Raw genomic sequence first — 20,721 nt, 5'->3', positions numbered from 1 at the left:
TTAGGCAGATGTCATCTTGGCTACTCACTTGGTCTTTGAGGCCAAAGTGTCTGGATTTGATCTTGGTTCTTTTACTTGCCTGGACAACTTATTTAACTTCTCTGTGTTTCAGTTTCCTTATCTGTAGCTTTCACGACATGATTATGTCTTCTTCAGAGCTGTGGTGATTAAGTCTACATGTGAAATGGTGAAACAGTCTGGTGCAGTTAGTTGAGCACAATAAAATTAACCATTGTTAATTCCATTTTGATGACCCTAGTATATCTCGCTCTCTCTCTGGGCCTCCATTTAGTCATATACACAATTTTAGGGTTGTAAACTGCTGTGTAGAGGTGCCTCAGAGAGCTCTGCTCATGTTCCCTCATCCCTACCTAGAGCGGCTCTGCTTCTAGTTGACATCTGTCCTTCAGCCAAAGATTTCCTGTAGAACAGAGTTACGCAGCTCAAAACAAACAAACAAAAATATTGAAAAAGGTCAAAATTATAATAACACTATCATTCAATTACTTTATTCTTTTACCTTCTTTTTGCCATTGATTACTGGCTGGCACCCCGCATTCGCCTTTTCACCAAGAGTTAGCCTGCTATGTATCTCCCTTGAGACTTTTCATGCCATTCCCCCATATTATTCCCTGTATGTGTCAGGGCCTTTCCCTAGCGAGGCTGATATTGGTGTTGTAGGTCCGTGTCCAGTTGATCTGGATATTCCCATTCCAGATTCCCCTATTTATCCTAGAGAAAAAGAACAAAGTATGAGACCCATCCTGGAGCAACTTAATAGTTGTGTGACCTTGGGCAAGTCCCTCATGTTTTTTGAACCTCAGTTTTCCTGGCTGTAAGCTGTATCTAATGGTGGTATTTATCCCATGGAACTTTTGTGAGGATTAAATTGAATAATTCCTCTCATGGACTTAGTACAAGGTCTGGCTTTTGATAACCCTTCAGTAACTACAGGCTGTTTTATCCTTAGTTAATATGGGCCACTCCTACGTCACTTCCTCCTAATTCCTTACTAGCCTGGAGAAGTCTGTACTTATGTTTCCTGGGGTGCTTCTGCCTTGTGTCTGTGTAAGTGGGAGTTAACAGCAGACACCAAAACAGTGAGTCCTCAGGGCTAAGGGACACAGGAAAGGAGAAGACTCTTGATAGCACTGAGCTGCCAGACTGGTTTGCGTGGAGTGACACAATAATGAACGTTGACTCTGACTACTCCAGGCACCTGCATTCTTATATGTGGACTCTGCCTGCAGCATCTGTTCCCTGGGATGGCTCTCAACTGCTCACAGAAGTCCCCTAATCGGGGGGACTGCACATGGTGAGAGGATAAGTTCTGATCAGTTGCTGTCATCTCTGACTTCCCCACCGTATCTATGAGTTGTTTCTTGCCATTATTTAATAAGCTACAGTTGCTCACTTTGGATCACAGAGAAAGCCTTGTCAAAGTTTGTTGATCAAAAAACTTCTAGCACTTCACCCTTATTTTCAATGCCTGTTGGAAGAAATTTGGCAGATTTACACCCTTAAATAGAAGATGTGGAAGAGATACATTCACCTCTGCTGATCACTGGTGCTTGTAACTTTCCTTCCAACCTTTTTGATAAATGTGAATCATCAGTATAATAACAGGAGATCGAGGGTGAATGCTGATAATAGTAAATGATGCTTCACTTTTGAATTTTAAATGACTTGTAAAGCATTTAAAACTACTGATAATAGAAGATATTAGAATAGTTAGCCCACCATCTAGCTGTAACAAATTTTTGCATTATGCCATGTTATCTTCAGAACTTTATCTTTTTCTTTCTCTTACTTTTTGAAGAAATAAAACATCACAAACATATTTAGGGGCCCCTGGATATCTCTTTCCAATCTCATTCCCCTTCTCTCTCCACATAGTTAATAACTTTCATGAATTCAGTGGTTATGTGCTTTTACTACATATTCATGAACTCACAATCATTCCAAAGAATTGTTTTGCAGACTTTAAAACTTAAACAAAATGATATCATGATGCAAGTTTTTTTTTTGCGAAACATTATAATCTAAAATATATTCATGTGGGTAGATGTAGCTGTACTTCTAACATGCTATTCGTCCCAACAAGGAGAAAGTGGGTTTACATCATAAAAACTGCTGATGGTAGGTCTGTTAGGTCAAAAAAGAAACGAAAATGTGGGTACAGGAAAAAAAAACATGCAGAGAAATGTTTACTGTTTAGTCTTCTTTTTAAAGTTGAGCATGGTGGTGGGTGGATAGGAGCAAAGAGAGGCTGAGAGAGGAGAAATGAAGGTGAATTCTCATTTTCAGCAAGTTGTTGTGAGATGTTTCCCTGATCAGAGGCCCAAGACTTTAGAGTTCTGAGGTCAGGTTAATGTAGTGAAAATGGCAAGGTCCCTACCCATTGATTTGGATGGCCTCTGGCTCTTTTGCTAATTTGCTGTGTGATCTCAGTAAAATCACGACTCCTCTCTGGGCCTTTAGTTTCTCAACAGTAAAATTGGGAGTGGAACTAGGTGATCTTTTAAATCCCTTCCTTCATTCATTTTCTGCAATTCTTGCCTCTTCCCCATGTTTATCCCTCATATTCAATATGTCAAGATGCCTTCTCTTTTCTTGTTTTAAAATATAGCCTCATTCACTCTATGCCCTCACTTCTTATTGCCAGGGCCACAGCCCACATTCTCACACTCACCTCCCTGGATTTTCACAGCACCTCTTCAGCTGGTCTGCCTGCCTATTGTGCTTTTCTCTCCTTATCCTTCCCATGTTACCCAAGTAGAATTTTCACTTTTATTATACCATTGCCATGCTCAAGAATATTTCACACCTCACCATTGCTTACTGTATCCATTCTAAACACCCCTGCCTGCCTTAAAGTGCTCCCCCATCTTGACCCTACCATACTTATCTATTTTAGTCCCACAACTACCCACCTCCCCAGCATGCATAGACTGGCTTCTACCATCCCATGCGTGTACAAAGCTCATTCCCACCCTATCCTGCTTTCCTCTCACTTATGGACATCTGCCAAGAACGCAAAAAGCAAGCCATCAACTGGGGAGTAATATCCAGAACAAGTATATTTAAAAAAAAAAAAGCTCTTTCAACTCAATAATGATAAGATAAATAACCCAATAACAATTGCAAAATGTTGGAATGGACACTTCCATATAAAATGTATGTAGATGACTAATAAGTATGTGAAAAAGTGATTAACATCATAAGTCATTAGGGAAATGCACATTGAAACAATCAGATAAAATGGCCTACATACTTAGAATGGCCCAAATTAAAAAGACTGATAACATCAAGTGTTAGTGAGGATGTGGAGCAACTAGAACTCTCACACATTGCTGGTGGGAATACAAAATGTTACAGCCTCTTCAGAAACCAGTTTGGCAGTTTACAAATGAATCTCAATGTTTTTCTGAATTGAGGGTTAGTAACTTTTTCTGATCAATAATAATAAAAATAAAACTAGCTATATCAAAAGCAATTTATTGATTAATAACTGAAAGTCTAGGTTTTTTTTTCTGCAGATATTGCTAAATCAAGGTGTTCAGATGATGTTATCAGAAAGCTATCTTTCCTAAGCTCTGTTTTTATGGGTTGGACTCAATGTCAGGCAGGCTTTCTCCTTGTGGTGGGCTCCACAGCTCCAGGCTGTCATATTCATAGCTTCTAGTCCAGTGAAAAGAAATCTCTTCACTAAGTGTGCTGATGAGGGTCCTAGAGCTAATTCTCATTGGCTTAACTTTGACCATGTGGCCATGGCACTGCATAACCCAGTTGGATTATGCCTGAATTATGTGCTCACTTTTGGAGCTAGGGAGAGAGTCAGCTCCACATAGACTACATAGACTGGGTTCACATGGGTCACATGGCTAATGAAGAAGCCAGGGTTTGAGTCCAGGACTGTCTGATTGCCACTTGTTCTTAGCCACTTCTCTACCTGCCTTCAGTATTAGAAAACAAATGCATGCTGATTACAGAATATTTGAAAAATAGAGAGCTTGCTTTGGCAGCACATATGCTAAAATCGGAAAGATACAGAGAAGATTAGCATGGCCCGTGTGCAAGGATGACATGCAAATTTGTGAAGTGTTCCATATTTTTGAATAGATAATGAATGGATGCTAGGCTAAATACCTAGGTGATGGGATGATCTGTGCAGCAAATCACCAGGGCACACGTTTACCTATATAACAAACCTGCATATCCTGCACAGGTACCCCTGAACTTAAAATAAAAGTTGAAGAAAAACTAAAAGAAGGGTGGAGGAGGGACTTTATCATTCAAAAATGTCAATGTCATCAGAGAAAAAAAAAGTCATAAAAAAAGTGTATGGAAATGTTCCCAATGAAAGCAGGCTAAAGACATTTGACAACTAAATGTAGTACTTGACCCTAGACTGCATTCTATACTGAAGAAGAAAAGATGATAAAAAGGATATTACTGATATTACTGGGTCAATTGACAAAGCTGGAATTTAAATAGTAGATTAAAGTATTAATATTAAAACAATTATTAATCAGCAGCCTGTATTGTTAGCAGATTGTGTTATCATCTTTAATATACAAAACTTTTATTTTTCAAAAAGTTAATATTTCAGTTAAATAATATTTAAATGTGCCTATAAAAAAAGAAAAATTAGAATATTTGGAAAGTAGATGAAAGTATAAAAAAGATTGTTAAAATGACTCAGCAATAACTACCATAGACCTTTTGGTTTATTTTCTTTCAGTTATAAAAATCATACATTTTTTTCGAAGGTAATTTATTCTATATGACAGTTTTTTGTTGCCTTGAATCATCTCTGGTTCTTTTCCAAGGCCCAGCTCAAGTTTTCAAACTTCTTCATGTTGAAATATAACCCCATGTGTAAAAGAGTGCTGTAAACGGTCAATCCATGTGTAACTATTAGCTGTATTTCCTATTATAGAATGCATTCTAATTTTCCAGCTTCCTTATTGTTTCTCAGAGAGGGACCCTTCTGGTTCATGGGATGCGAGGCCTCTGGTGAATTGGCTTGAGCATTCTCACACTCTAGAAGACATCAGAAATACCCAAAGTGCGAATTAAAAACGCACACCTCAGAACTCTACTCCTAGATATTTCAAGGTGGAGTAGGTAGAGAGGGGCTCCAGGAATATTTTAAAATTCAGCTTTTCATAAAAATTTACCATTAACACATATACACCATAGAATACTATGCAGCCATAAAAAAGAATGAGAGCATGTCTTTTGTGAGACATAGATGGAGCTGGAGGCCATTATTCTTAGCAAACTAATGCAGGAACAGAAAACCAAATGCCACATGTTCTCACTTATAAGTGGGAGCTAAATGGTAAGAACTTATAAAGAGGAAAACAACAGGCACTGGGATCTACTTGAGGGTGGAGGTTGGGAGGAGGGAGAGAAGCAGAAAAGATCACTATTGGGTACTGAGCTTCATACCTGGCTGATGAAATAATCTGTATAACAAACCTCCATGATGTAAGTTTACCTAAGAACCAAACCTTCACATGTACCCCAAAACCTAAAATAAAAGTTAAAAAAAAAGAATGTTGAGGTCAGTAAAGGCTTTAAGAGGATTAAAAGAAATTTACCATTTATATGGAATTGTGCATGAAATCATGTGTACAGTGTGGTGACTTTTCACAAGTGAATATACTTATCTATATTGTTTTATACAGTTGCAATTCATTCATTCTCATTGTTGTATTGGATTTATTTATTTATTTAATTTTTGGGGGATGGGTCTTGCTATGTTATCCAGGCTGGGCTTAAACTCCTGGGCTGAAATGATCCTCTAGACTTGGCCTCCCAAATAGCTGAGATTGCAGGCATGTGCCACCATGCCCGGTTTGCTGTGTTAAGATTTAATTATATATTATATATACATCATTTGCTTGTCCATTCTAGTGTAAATTGAATTTGAATTGTAGCCAAGTTTGGGTTCTTATAAATAGTGCTGTTCTGAATATTTTAGTGGAATATTTAGTGGATACAACAGTTTCCTTGTATTTTGGGGATGCCGTAAAGGAGACCCATGTTCTACAGCAATGTTTTTGACATTTCCGTCTGTATCTACTACATTATGCTTTATAGGTGCACCATCTTCTTTTGGTCTTAGTGCATGCATATTTTCAGCTTGAATTGACACTGTCAGCTTTCCAAAGATAGAACTTCAGTTTATCTTCACACTTGCAGTATATTCTAGTTGCAGTATATTGTAGGTATTCTACTTGCTCTATATCCTCACAAACACTTGGCTTTATCTGTCTTTTTTTTTTTTCATTTTAGCCAGTTTGTGTAGTTGTGTTCCATTGTGGTTTTAATTTTCATTTCCCTGATGAGGTGAAACAATTTTCATATATTTATTAGCTGTTTGAATATTGTCTTTGGTGAAAAGTTTATTCAAACCGTTTGCCCATTTTTCTGGTGGGCTGGCTACCTATTTCTCAAAGATTTTTGGCATTCCTTATATATTCTATGTTTGAATTATTTGATAACTATACATATGTATGATCAATATTTTCTTGTACTCTGTCACTTGCTTTTCAGCCTCTTGATTGCATCTTTTGATTAACAGAAGTTTCTAATTTTAATGTATTACTATTTATCCATTATTCCTTTTGAGGGTAGCACTTTTTCCATCCTGTTTTGGAAATCACTGGCAACATCAAGTCATGCAGATATTCTTCTATATTTTCTATAAGATTTTTTTTGCATAGACATCTTTTTAAAAACAATTGTCTAAAAAATTCTGATACAGACAGTTCATATATCACATTTTGCAAAACCTTGCAATTTTCTGCCCTAAGCCTCACAAATCCTTAAAAAGCTGTGCACCCTTTCCCCAAGCCAGGGTCCCCATCCTTGACTTCCCTTCTTCAAGGTGGGCTCAGCTCACAAGCCCTCATTGTCAGGCTATTGTATTTTCTCGGAGAATTCTACAGCAGGAATACACTCACAAACTTGCCAGGGTCAGGTGTAAATGAGTGACGGAATAGGGTGGGGACCATGGTGGCTGGAGAACAAATGCCCTGCAGAGCGACAGCAACCACTTGGCCCCAGCTGACTGTTGCCATATGACAATGAGGCTCCTGGGCTACAGATCTTCCATGTTTCAAAACAAACTCAAGCATCTGGGTTATGGGAAACATTTCAATTTCTAAATGATGTCAAGCAGTTCAAACTAAAAATTCACTGTGTGGGCCGGAAAAAAATAAAGACGATGTTTGTGGGTTTGCTGTAGTCTACGGTCAAACTTTGTCCCAGGGAAGCAGGCTACTACTCCAAGTGTGGTCCTGGGAGCAGCAGGAAGAGCATCACCTGTGAAAACATCAGAAATGCAGAACCTCAGCTTTCAAATACTGAAGCAGAATCAGCATTTTATCAATATCCATAGGTGATTCATAGGTAACATAAAGTTTCAGAAGCACCAATCTAGACATATGGTTCTCAACACTGGCTCAAATTAGAATCATTTGAAGGACTTATTATTAACAAAAAATCTATGGCTGTACTATGGACCACAAAAATCTGAATCTCTAAGGATGAAGCAATATTTTTTCTTTTTATTCCCTTATTATTTTTAATTTTTGTGGGTACATATTAGGTGTATATATTTATGGAATACATGAGATATTTTGATATAGGTGTATACAGTGGGTAATAATCACATCAGGGTAAATCACATCGACTCAAACATTTATCTTTTCTTTTTGTTACAGACAATCCAATTATACTCTTTTAGTTATTTTTAAATGTACAGTAAATTATTGTTGACAACAGTCACCCTGTTGTGTTATCAAACATTAGATCTTATTTATTCTATCTAACTGCATTTTTGTACCCATTAACATCCCTACTTCTCCCTAGCACACACACCCTTCCCTGCCTCTGGTAACCATCATTTTACTCTTTATCTTCATGAGTCCAATTGTTTTAATTTTTTTTTTTAGCTGGGATGAAGCAATATTTTTAAAAGGCAACCTAGATGATTCAAATAGGCAGCTGGGGTTCAAAAGCACTAATTTAGATCAGTCCTTCATTTATAAGTGGGGAAAGTGAAAACTCACAAAGTGGACAGGTGAAATGTCTTGCCCAAGGTCATTGAACTCGTGTATGGAAAGATTTGATTTGTGCTCATTCTCATTTCTCATTATTCCCAAGCCAGTGCCTTTTTGCTGCAGTTGCTTTTGGTTCCTCGGGGCAGAACTGAAAAATGATCCTGTTCGACTATAGCTCATTGCTACCAGGTTTCCAGCTAAGCTGCTTAGCTTTCAGCACTGAACAGCTAACAAGATTTACTGGATGAAGAGCTGACAGGCCCCTGCTTCTGCCTATTCCAGCTGAAATCTACTTCATTCTTCATGTACATCACCCAGAACAGTGCTAACTGCTCCCACTGTGAAGAAATGGAAGGTCCTCAACTTGGGTGTCAAAATCCCCCTCCATAGGCACAGAATGGAGACACAGGCTATTAGCAGCAATATGAGAATTTAGGTTCAACATTAACCAGAAGTGACTGTGACTGCTCCACCCCTGTTGCATTCTTGAGCTGTATAATTAGAGGCACAGATCCAGTATGCAAAACTTGGTAGGCCTCTTTGGCTCTGATGCACAATTTTACAAGCAAATTAAAGGAGTGACTCACAAATAGTGGTTAAGCCAAGGTTCCCTAACTCTGCTTTTCAGGACCAGGTAATACTTATCACATTCTGACTCCATGGTACAGTTCTTGAACAGTTTTATGGAAAAAAGGACAGAAACCATCAACTAAAATTAATGTGTGAAGGACTTCAGTTTCCTTGTTGTATTTTGGGGATGCCGTAAAGGAGACCCATGTTCTACAGCAATGTTTTTGACATTTCCGTCTGTATCTACTACATTATGCTTTATAGGTGCACCATCTTCTTTCTTTTCAACTTTCTGCTATCAAAGTTTCCTCCTCCCCAGCCCTAGCCTGTGTCTTGATCTTCTTTCTTCTTCTTTTTACTCCACTTCTACCATTGTGAAGACAGTAACTTTTCAGAGTTGGGAAGAAAGACAGGCCTGACAGGACACTATTTAAGGGGCAGACAGAAGGACAGCTGGGGACAATTATACATTTCAGGGCCATTATAACCACACCCCAATTGTCTCCCTAATGATGCCAATGTCTGTGTCCACTCCAGCCCTTTCACTATCTGCCCCTATTGAACCTTAAGCCTTGCTGTAGTCAGATCTGTGATGACCTGTGTAGGCTCAATGTATATTGAGCACCTTCAGTGTTCTAAGCCATGAGACTTAGTTCGATATGTGAATGGGGATCTGCTTTTTAATAAGATGGGCATACCTAGGCTGCTGCTGGATTGAGATGCCATGTATGACAGTTCTTTGATAATAGCTTAGATAATTACAAGGCAATGGTGATAACAATTAGAATTCTTCCATGCCACTAATCCTGGAAAAAAGTTGTCACTTGACCAAAACTACTGCCTTGCTTATAACTTGCTTTCAGTTTCCTTACACTCTTAAGATGACCTTTTATTTCATCTTCTCCAGGTAAAGAAACTCCTTCCAAGGATCCAACTGTATCGAGTGAGTGTATAGCCTCATCTGAATACAAGGAAAAATGTTTTCTGCCACAGAACATTAATCCAGGTATCCAAATCCCAAAGACAAGCCCTATTCTTCCATGTTGAGTATTGCGATAACCTCTTTATCTCTCCCATCTAAGGAGCCCCTCCCTCTTTCCCTCTTGATGAAAAGATTTTGACTATGCTATTTGCTTGCTCACAAATCTTCTGTTGCACTCCATTGCCTACAAAATTAATTTTAACTTTCTCAAGCTATCACTCAAAGCTCTTCACAATCTGGCATTTATTAGGAGCTCCATACTTATTTGCTTTGTTGAAGAAAGTATATCATAAATTAGATTTGAAGGTGTTGAGAGATGAGGTAATTAAAAATATTTATATTCAACATGGTACCTCAAAGAGTTGTTCATACGTTGTTGCTGCTCAGAAAATCTTTGATGAATAAATACATGGGCTGCACGTGGTGGCTCTCACCTGTAATCCCAGCACTTTGGGAAGCTGAGATGGGAGGATTACTTGAGCCCAGGAGTTGGGGCCCAGCCTGGGCAACAGAGTGAGACCTGATCTCTAAACAAAAAATCAAAAAATTAGTCAGACACAGTGGCATATGCCTGCAGTCCCAGCTACTTGAGAGGTTGAGATGGGAGTACTGCCTGAGCCTGGGACGTCGAGGCTGCAGTAAGCTGTAATTGCACCATTGCACTCCAGCCTGGGTAACAGAGTGAGACCCTGCCTCAAAATAATTAAATAAATGAATACATGAATGGTTGAATGAATATGTGGAGGTCACTTTTACATACTATGTGATACCCAACATAGTACTTTATATGTAGTAGGTTCTGCGTAAATATTTGTTAAATAAGTGAATAACTAAATGAATATGTGAAGTGAGATCGGCTTGAGCAGAAGGGCATCTGTATGAATCTTTCAGAAGCAGAAAAAGTTTTGAAATTAATGTGAAAAAAATCTTATTCTTAATACACATCTCTCACGAAATCCCTTTTAAAAGACGTCGATGAAGCCCGCAAAGAGAAAATTGTTATCAGAGGAAACGTGCACCTGGGCAGAACTCTGTAACAGAAACTCTGAGGACAAACCTGTAGAAGACTTGATTTCTGTTGTACAGTAGATGGGACCATTTTAGAGGGCAATTTGCATGCCAAATAATCCTCACATGTTTTTCTCATTTTTGCTTGCCCATCGCTAGGTGGAAGCACCCAAATCTCCATTTAGCTGATGAGAAACAGAGTGTCAGAGAGGGAAATGACTTCACCACGACACAGTTAACATGTGGTGAGGAAGGGCCTTGTTCAAAACCACAACGCTCCTTCACCCTCCAAAAATATAGCTCTCCCTGTAATACAAAATATAGACTTGTGAAAAAGATTATAAATATTTAAAGGATCTAGACTGTGTAAATAGATATTGTACACATGTCATACCAGGTTTTCTTTTCCCAATTTCAGATGAGATCGGGCATGTTCAGGGTGGTATAGCCATAAGCCCAGTTTCAAATTCTGTCAAACTTCTTGGTTGACAATGAGAAAAACTTTGCCTTTTGTTTCTTGATATTGTGTCAATCTGCTTATCTGTCTGTCAGCTTGGACCACCCCTGAAAAAACCTGAATTACCATCTGTTGTTTTATGAACGCAGTAGAGTCAGCATTTTGCCTTATCAATGCATGAAGGCCAGTGAACAAAGGGTATCTGTAGGTGAAACTGAACTGACCTCGGGCTGAACTTGTCCATCTTTCAGCATTTTCCACCCTGATGCAGTTTCCAGGAAGGTCATGGAATGAGAAGGGGAGATGGCTGTAGCTGCCAACCTCTCCTTAATGCAGTACAGTTGCAGACAGAATCAGTCAGACATATTATCACAATTACAGAACTGACTTTGAGAAGGATTAATCTGTGACACAATACACTTCATGAAAACGATATTGAGCTTGACTTCTTCCCTGCTCTAGTGATGCAGAGGGTACTGTAGGATCCCACTGTGGGCACAGAGGTTCTGCTCTAAGTATCAGTTCTCACGGTTGAGATCTCAAGAGCAGTCTGCTTATTTAAGTCCAGGTCTTTTGAGTTCCATATACATAGATTCATGTGCATGGTAAGGAGATTCACACCAAAGGCCCTGTTTGTCAGTCAGCAAGGGCTACGAATGGGGATTTTGGATCAGATGTTGGAAGGATGGATGAGATGGGTTTGGTAGAAAGGAATCACAGAATCAGTTATTGCCAAGGTTAATAGTCATGATCACCTGAGGGCAGCCAGCCATGAGCAGTACTTGCTGGTAGTGGGCAGGTGAGGAGGGGCAACAGCTAATGCTTTTAATGTGTTTACTGAATATTTAATACATACCAGGCACTGAGTAAAAAGTTTTATATGCACGATGTTATTTAGGAAGGTTTTTTTTTTTCCCCTTGAGACAGGGTCTTACTCCATTCCCCGGGCTGGAGTGCATTTGTGTGATGTTGACTCACTGTGACCTCAGCCTCCTGTGCTCAAGCCATCCTCCTATCTCAGCCTCTGAGTAACTGGGCTACAGGCATGCACCACCATGCCCAGGCCACCATGTCTGGCTAATTTTTTTTTCTTTTTTGTCAGAAGACAGGGTTTTGGCATGTTGCCCAGGCTGGTCTTGAACTCCTGAGCTTAAGCTCTCCTCCTTCCTTGACCTCCCAAACTGCTAGGATTACAGGCATGAGCCACTGCGCCCAGTCTAGTAAACATCTTAAAACCCGTGTGGGATAGGTACTATAAAAGCCATTTTGCTAAAGGGAAAAGCCATGCATAGAGAGGTGATTAATTGTTTAGGGTGGCACATTTACTGAGGGGCAGAGCCAAGTCTTGAGCTGGAGACTGCGTGACCCCTCCCTGGGCTTCATCTTTGCACTGTACCTCCTCCTAGAGCTCAGCATGCCATGAGGATACCAGATGGAGGCCTGGATGGATGGGGGGTGCTGAAGTAAAAGGGGTTGCATGAGATTGGAGCATAAGCCTAGGAGGTACTGTGTGGAACAAACACCCACGTGAAGTTTACATCAAAGTCAGGTCATTTGGGAATGTCATAGAAGAGCTCATTTGCAGCCACAGCATTTTCAGGTTAAAGACAGGCCTTTTAAAGGTGGAAGTCCACAGCTGTCTTGTGGACTCAGGCCAGCATGATAGGGGTCATCTCTAATGTGCTGAGGAATTTGCAGAGGTCCTGGCAAGTTGAGGCTGCAAGTGAGACCTCTGTGATGATCTATTCCAATGCCTTCTCGGTTTATTGGTTGAATAATTATTAACAGTATTGCTACTTACTGTCTAAAGAAGACACAATGCAAAGTGCAATTATACGATGAACCTCCTCAGTGTGGCCTTTCTCGACAACACTATCCAAACGTATCCCCTGCCTTCAAGCACTCCATCTCTCTGTCTCTTGACCCCATTAATTTTTTTTTCATAGCGCTCTTCTCCATCTGAAACTATTATGTTTGTGGAATTTCTTGCCTAGTTACTCACTTACCAAGAAGAATACAAGCTCCATCAGAACAGGGACTGCCTGTTTTGTTCTCTGCTGAGGAGCCCGTAAAACAGCTTCTGGCTTATAGAAAGCTCTCAATAAGTATCTGTTAAATGAATGTACATTTTGGAGAAATTAAAGGTAGACTTTAATACATTAACTAATTACCCTGATAAACATTAATAATTGCAGTATCAGAAAAGTCAGGTTAGAGAAAATGTGTTTATGTGTAATGTGTTCATGTTTATGTGTATGTGTTAATGTGTAATGCACAAAGTATATGTCTATTACATATGATAACTTTGACACATAAGTACATTTCCTTAAATATGGATAAAGTCCTATTGATTGTAAACTTTCACAAGTCATTCACAGGGAGTGATGTATGTCCTAGCTGGTCCTGTGTCAGCACCATTACATCAGTGCCAGGCAGTGTAGGAATTAACCCTGTACAAAGCAGAAATAACCAACGTGAGCGCATCAACTCCTGCGATTCCAGAGTCCTCCTGGGTTCAGTATGTGTTTTTCCTCTAGAGAGGACCATTTAAAGGGGTGCTCCGAGGAGTGTTAAGACCACTCTAATCTGTAACTAATGAGGATACCAGTTGAGGGTTCAGGTGTAGGGGAAACTGTGGGCTTATCTAACTCTTTCTTCCTTTTTATTCTATTTTCAGCCTGATCCTTCTCTCTCTGTTCTCTTTAAGACCTGACACTCTCCTTCTGTGTAAAGAGCCGCTCCAGGAGGTGTGTAAATGGACCCCTACAGGAAGCTGCTCGGAGGCGGCTCTGGGCACTGGAAAATGAGGACCAGGAGGTGCGCATGCTGTTTAAGGTGAGCATGAAGGAAACAGGTGAATGCTGAGTACTGACTTGTATCAGTCTGCTACAGGATCCCTAGCACCTAAGACAGCATCTAGAACAAAGTAGGCCCTCAGAAAAAACATCTAATAGGTAGACTGAATGAATGAAAGATTCCGTGCACATCTCTGCACAGGAGTGAAGAGGAATGGGCAGGAACTCTGAATGAGGCAACTTGGAGTTGCTGAGTCAGAGAAAATTTGGTTTCAAATCTTCTATTAGTTGTGATCTTTGACAAGTTACTTAACCTATATAGAATGGGAATTGTTATAATACCTACTTCATTAAGTATACTTTTTTTCTAATGCAGTAATTTCAAATTCTTTTTTTTACTGATACAATATATATAGCATAAAATTTTCCATTTTAATCATTTTTTAAGTGCACAATTCTCTATGACACTAAGTACATTCATAACCTATCCACCTCCAGAACTTTTTCATCATCTCAAACTGAAATTCAATATCTATTAAACAATAACTCCCATTATCCCCATGTCTCAGCTCCTGGTAACCGCTAAGTATATATTTTTAAAGTACCAAGATTGCCAATCAAAAAACAATACCTTATAAATACTTGGGTGAGAGGAGGAAAAAAACAATAAAGTAAATAAACCAATTTCTCATCTTTCATAGTAGGTAGATAATATCTTCATTTGTTAAAACCAAGGAAGAATGGTATGATCAAATTATTTACAGTTTAGGATGTATTAAGTAGGAGGACTAAAGTCAGAAATGGAAAAAAGTTGTTTCAACTAGAGGTAGGGAAAGGATAATATTACTTTACATAAACTAATATGTTCTAGTTACTTTTTACAGTTTCTGCATGAATCTGGTACAAACTGAAGGAGAAAAGTGTTCTAAATGTCATGCAGCAAAAAAAGATAATGTCTGGTTTTTCAGGGGGAAAACGAGATTGTATGAGTAGAGAGCTTGGCATTGTGTTTGGTGATATGTGTTCCATAAATAGTAGCTACGTTTTTTTGAATTTTTATTTTATTTTTTTAATACCTGGAATTCAGGAACTGGGAGACACTGGCTGCTATTGGTACCGTAGATTTTCCTTTATTTTGAGTCTCATTTGGTATGGCAGGAGCAGGGTTGATTGAGAGAGCTGGTCTGCTGGGCTGAAGCTTGACTCAGACATACTTGTGGGCTACAGTTGAGGCTGGTGTCAGCTAGATCTGAAATCTAATCAAGGCTCTGCAACTTACTCCCTGAAGGTGACCTTGGACAATTTACTTAACTTCTCTGTGCCTTGGCCCCCTTGAATATACAACAGGGATAATGCCATTTTTCGTTAGATCTAAGATGCCATTGATTATAAAATGCACTGTTATTTTATGTACGTCCAAGAAAGAAAACAAATGCTGCCAATTATGGTTGATGACATACTTCCTTATCTTTTAGTTCAGAAGTGGTTAAATGTGATAAAAGCACATTTTGGAATGGCCCAAATACTGTCATTGCATTCTCTTCATAGGGCTTTTGTGGGAGTTAAATGACATATTGCTCATAAAGCTCTGGGTGAAGTGCCAGGGATGTAGTAAATTCTCTGTAAGTTGATTTTTACCTAGCACCCCTTCCCTAATGATGGATCTGGGGCCTCCTGGCGTTTGGTATGGCAGAAGGAACCCCAGAGTTCTGATTTTACTGAACTGGGGCTTTTCTTCTGGATTCTTCTATCTTCTTCTTCCTCTAAGTTTCCCTTATGATAGAGCTCCTGGAGTTGGTACTGATGACAGGACCTGGCCTGGTGGAGGGATGTTCTGATCATCACTTGTTATAGTCAACTCTGGAGGCTTGGAAAAACAACAGATTTAAGGGAAAACTAAGTCTGGGCAGTGATTCAGACCTGCTTTTTTTTTTTAGGTATTAAAAAAAAAACCAGGCCGGGCGCGGTGGCTCACGCCTGTAATCCCAGCACTTTGGGAGGCCAAGGTGGGTGGATCACGAGGTCAAGAGATCGAGACCATCCTGGCCAATATGGTGAAACCCCGTCTCTACTAAAATACAAAAAATTAGCCGAGCGTTGTGGTGGGTGCCTGTAGTCCCAGCTACTTGAGAGGCTGAGGCAGGGGAATCGCTTGAACCCAGGAGGCGGAGCTTGCAGTGCGCCAAGATTGCGCCACTGCACTGCACTCCAGCCTGGCGACAGAGCGAGACTCCGTCTAAAAAAACAAAACAAAAGAAAACAAAAAAAACTCTAAGAGGCTTATAGTCTTCCTGTCGCTCTCCTTGTGAGCATGTAAATTGGAAAGCCTTCCTGGGGGACAGTTGAGTGACTGCATTTTAGGATTGAAAATGTGCATATCCTTGCATTTGCAATTGCACCTCTTAGAAATACTTGTGTTAAAACAATTAAGAATGTGCACAGATATTTAGCTATAAAGATGTTTATGACAGTACCATTTAGGATTTTAAAAAATGTAAGCAATCCAAACATGAAACCATAAGAAAATGATAATAATTCATTATGCTAATGCAACAATGGCACATATAACCATTAAGAATGGTGTAAACTTTGTGATGATGTAGAAGATGCTTTGCAAAATATTGCTTAGCAGCAAAAGAAGATTGCAAAATAATTTATGCAATGTGATTCTATGTATGTGAAATAGTTATATGGAAACTTGTGTAGGAAAAAAGATTCAAATTTATTACATGAAGGTGTTAACATTGATGATCTTTAGGAGTAGGGACTAGGGATGATTATTTTTGTGTGTTTTGGTTTTTCTGTTTTCAGCTTTGTATTAATAAAAATAATCATTGGACATAGACTCACAATCAAATTTGCTTTCAGGATGCCTTCTATGAATCAGCGTCCTTTATCCTCCCACATACACTTTTTTTTTTTTAAACACAAAAAGTAGCATTCTCTGCCCATAGTTCTATTCCCTGGTTTCTTTTTGCTGCTGCCACTGTATAGCAGTATTATATCTGGAGCCTATATCAGTACACAAAGAGCTTCTTTCTTCTTTTCTGTGGCTGCATAATACAATATTTCACTTTATGGATAAATTGTACTCCATTTTAACCAATCTCTTATTGATGAATATTTAAGTTGTTTCCATTTTTTGGTGATGTAAAAATCAATGCCATAATCAAGAAATTCATACAGAGTATTTGGTCTATATACGAGCTTGCTAATGGGACACTTCTGTCATCCCAGGCTGACTCATTGTTTCCTTTATGTAGGACCTCTCAGCAAGGTTGGTCAGTATCCAGTCTCAGAGGGCTCAGTTTCTCATCACCTTCAAGACCATGGAGGAAATCTGGAAGTTCTCCACCTACCTTAATTTAGGTATGGTACAAAGCAAGCAGGTGGAGGATGACCTCTCCACAATTTAGCCAATTTGTAGGGCTTGACATGAAGGAATTGGCCTGGCTCTGGTAATTAAGAGAAATAGAGCCTTAAAAAAGATGGTTAACTTTTGAAATATCACAAAGTGCCTCAAACTAAATCTAAGGCAAATATTAACTATTATTCTAAAATGCCATATGATGAAGTTTGCTTTTTTGTGTCCAGGGAGATCTTTTTTTATTAGATAAACAATAAATTGGAAAACAGTTATTGGTCATCTACTAAGTTCAAAGTACTGAAATGGATGTGAACTTGGTGCTAGTGTGTGTGTTTTAAACTATAGGGAACTAATCTTGAGTAAGGTCAAAGTAGCTGCTCAACATAGTCAATAGCAAAGTTCCAGATGTTTTATTGCATGTATTTGGAAAAGAGTTAAAGAAAGAAATAGAGAAATTATCTGCTTATAGCAACCTAAGGCAGCAGCATTTTCTAGAAGGTAAAGAAGGACATTGGGATGCAGCATCAGTTCCACTGTGGTGGGAAATTGTTCACCTGCCTTCTCCAGACAGAACAACTTATAATGCGGAAGTTAAAGTGAAGCCAAACAAAACAAGAGGCCACCTAATTTGATGGTTGTTTTATATCTCCCAGAAAATGCTGGGCTCCATGCCGACATACACAAGGACAGATTTTGTGCAGGGGTGGAGGGTCAAGACGACTCATGACTGGAAAACATAAGGTATATCTTCTCCTCTTATGGTCTGGAGATCTGCTCTCCACACTACACATCTCCTTCCTGACCATCAGACGTCCTCACTATTCAAACTGTGCTCCATAGACCAGCTGCGTTGGCAGCACATAGGATCTGTTAAAAAAAAAAAAAAAAGGAGAAGCTCAACCCTATCTCAGAACTTTACTAAGCATTTGTAGTTTATTAAGTTCCCCATATGATTTGTGTGCACATTAAAATTCAAAAGTGCAATTATAGAAGATACATAAGGCCTAGATCAGCACAATGGACAGTCAGGATGGAAACAGACAGGCTTTTGCATCTTAGGAAAAAGAAGAAGCCTCAAGAGGAGTAATATGAGTAGTTCATGTTTATGGCCATGTTTAAAATACTATGTATAATTATTAGAGTTTTACGATTTACATAGTTTTTAGTCTGCTTTTACCAGAGAGATCTTCTGGGCATTGGAGGAGGGCAGGGTCAGAGCTGGTGGGTGGAAGCAAATCCTGACTCCTGAAATTCACCGAGGGGGAACCATGTAGAACCTCCTCAGCCACTGCATCATCAGGGGCACAGTAGTTTGAACCTCAGGTCAGGAGAACTTTAAGGGGGCACTAGGAATCCCCATAGTCAACACTGTAAACTTGGAGACCTCCATGGCTGTATTAGAAAAAGGCAGTTGGTTTTGGGCATCTCATTATGCATTTATGGAAACTCACAATATGTTGAAATGGTAAATAACATTTAGAAATGACTTGTATTTCCAAACAGATGTTGAGAAGACTCAACTCATTCTAGAAAATGGCTAGCTTTGCCTCTTATGTTGTTTTAATTTCAGTTAAATGGCAGGTTGGGGCTTGTGGTCTGGGAATCAAGCTCAGGAAGGAATTTTCTCACTCTCTTCTGTGCTCAGCTATGTCAGAAATCATTTTGTTCAGAAATCTTGTTGGCTTGACTTCTTAGGCTACGTATCCATGTGTCTGGAACATCTCCTCTTTGACCACAAGTACTGGCTTAACTGCATATTGGTGGAGGATACAGAGATCCAAGTGTCTATAGATGATAAACACCTGGAAACAATATACCTGGGACTCCTGATACAGGAAGGTGAGTGCGGCATAGGGGTAGAGATGGGATCTTATTCAGATATTTGCTACCAGAGGCCCTGAAATAAGCAGGATGCAAAGGGAGGGAAAAATCATTCAAACATGGAATATTCACAAATGAACCCACCTGTTATAATAGTACTTCGAACATTCCTCTGAGTTCAACACTGACATTACACGAACAGCTGTGCTGGTCAGTCTCACTGATTGATGTTAGAACTGCTTGGAGAGTTTTACTAAGATACCCATGCCAGGGCTCCACTTAGGCCCATTAAATCTCTGAAGGTGGGGGCCCAGGTATTGGCATATTTTGGAAAGTTTTCCACATAAGTCTAATGTCTACTCAAAATCGAGAAACCCTTTTCCAAACACGTGATAAAATTTGATTGTAAGATAAAGTTGCAAATGTTGCAAAACTTGAAGTTTTTTATGAAATTGAGGAAAGTGATATTGAGGAACCTCTTGGAGCACCTCTTGATCTGTTTATAGGTGAGAGTCCCATCAAGGTTATCATCTACCAATTAACAACTATGAGGTGGATAAGCCTGATGACATCACAGACACGTGGAGAGAGCCAGATGTGCATATGATATTTTTGCAAAAAGGATTCTTCTTATGATTGCATTGCACAAATATTGCATGAAGGAAAGAATTTAATATCATGCTATTATAAAACTTATTGGAGTAATTATATTCACCCAAACTAATTTAATCAATTCTTTTTTGGTTCTAATTTTAATCATGAGGTTGCAACAATAAATGAAATTCTATTAAATATAAATATATTTTCATAAGTTTTCATCTCTTTTTCAAGATAAAGTCCCACTTAAGCCTTTTTCTCATAGATTATTAGAAATGTTGGTGTCTGTTTTAACTGAATTCCCTCTCAATGGCTTTTTTCTTCCTGATATCAGTGTTCCTGGGATCATAAGGCCTCTTTTAGTGTCTCCCCTGTGAAATGTCTACTTTACTTCCAGGAAGAAAAGTACTCCAGCTCTGGATAGAAACATTACTTTGTGTGATAATCCATTTTTACTCCCTGCTACTCCTTAGAAAGCCATAGCTTTTCTCATTATCCACAGGCCACTTCTTCTGCAGAGCCCTGTGCTCTGTGACTCCACCAGCTGAGAAGGAAGGGGAATGCTTGACACTTTGCAAGAATGAGTTAATCTCAGTGAAGATGGCAGAAGCAGGGTCCGAGTTGGAAGGCGTGTCTTTGGTGACAGGTCAGCGGGGCCTGGTACTGGTGTCAACCTTGGAGCCTCTGCCTCTCCCTTTCCACCAGTGAGTAGCCATCTGCCTCCTGGGAGCAAGTCCCAGAGCCAACTGAGGTCTGCACAGAACAGAGTAGGCATGCTTTCAGATATGGGCATCCATAGTGTGGAGGAGAGAACAGATTCTGGGTGGGTCTTTATCTTTCTGTCTTTTTCTTTTCTTTTTTAACAACCAAGAATTTTAACAATCTGATGAAATTGGAGACAACTCTAAATTTCAGATGGGCATTGTACCTAGCAGCAAATATACCATATGACCACCAATGTAGTGTTTCTCCATGTATGGACGGGGGACCACTTGTCTGGGCCTCCTTAGACTCTCTTGGGGTTGAGTCTAGGAATCTGCATTTTA

At 39.4% G+C, this 20,721-nt stretch overlaps 1 protein-coding gene and 1 non-coding gene across 3 annotated transcripts in view; both read left to right on the top strand.

The window, feature by feature from the left end:
* Positions 1 to 20,721, top strand: part of SH3TC2 (SH3 domain and tetratricopeptide repeats 2) — a 62,631-nt gene that overhangs the window by 1,458 nt on the left and 40,452 nt on the right. Inside the window, exons 2-6 of one of the 2 annotated variants that reach the window (XM_054488709.2) lie at positions 9,556 to 9,654; positions 13,803 to 13,930; positions 17,154 to 17,259; positions 18,953 to 19,096; positions 20,178 to 20,379. In XM_054488709.2, coding sequence (XP_054344684.1) covers positions 9,556 to 9,654; positions 13,803 to 13,930; positions 17,154 to 17,259; positions 18,953 to 19,096; positions 20,178 to 20,379 — 679 coding nt within the window. Of the gene's footprint in view, positions 1 to 9,554; positions 9,655 to 13,772; positions 13,931 to 17,153; positions 17,260 to 18,952; positions 19,097 to 20,177; positions 20,380 to 20,721 lie in introns of those variants that run through there. The other variant, XM_054488710.2, reaches the window with a different exon arrangement.
* LOC129037611 (U6 spliceosomal RNA) lies at positions 4,014 to 4,116 on the top strand. Its single transcript, XR_008502856.1, has one exon. It is a non-coding gene; the product is annotated as a U6 spliceosomal RNA (small nuclear RNA).

The sequence above is a fragment of the Pongo pygmaeus genome, chromosome 4, assembly GCF_028885625.2.
Source record: "Pongo pygmaeus isolate AG05252 chromosome 4, NHGRI_mPonPyg2-v2.0_pri, whole genome shotgun sequence".
NCBI lineage: Eukaryota > Metazoa > Chordata > Mammalia > Primates > Hominidae > Pongo > Pongo pygmaeus.
The sequence above is the reverse complement of the archived record's forward strand: the minus strand, read 5'-3'. Positions and strand labels throughout refer to the sequence as shown.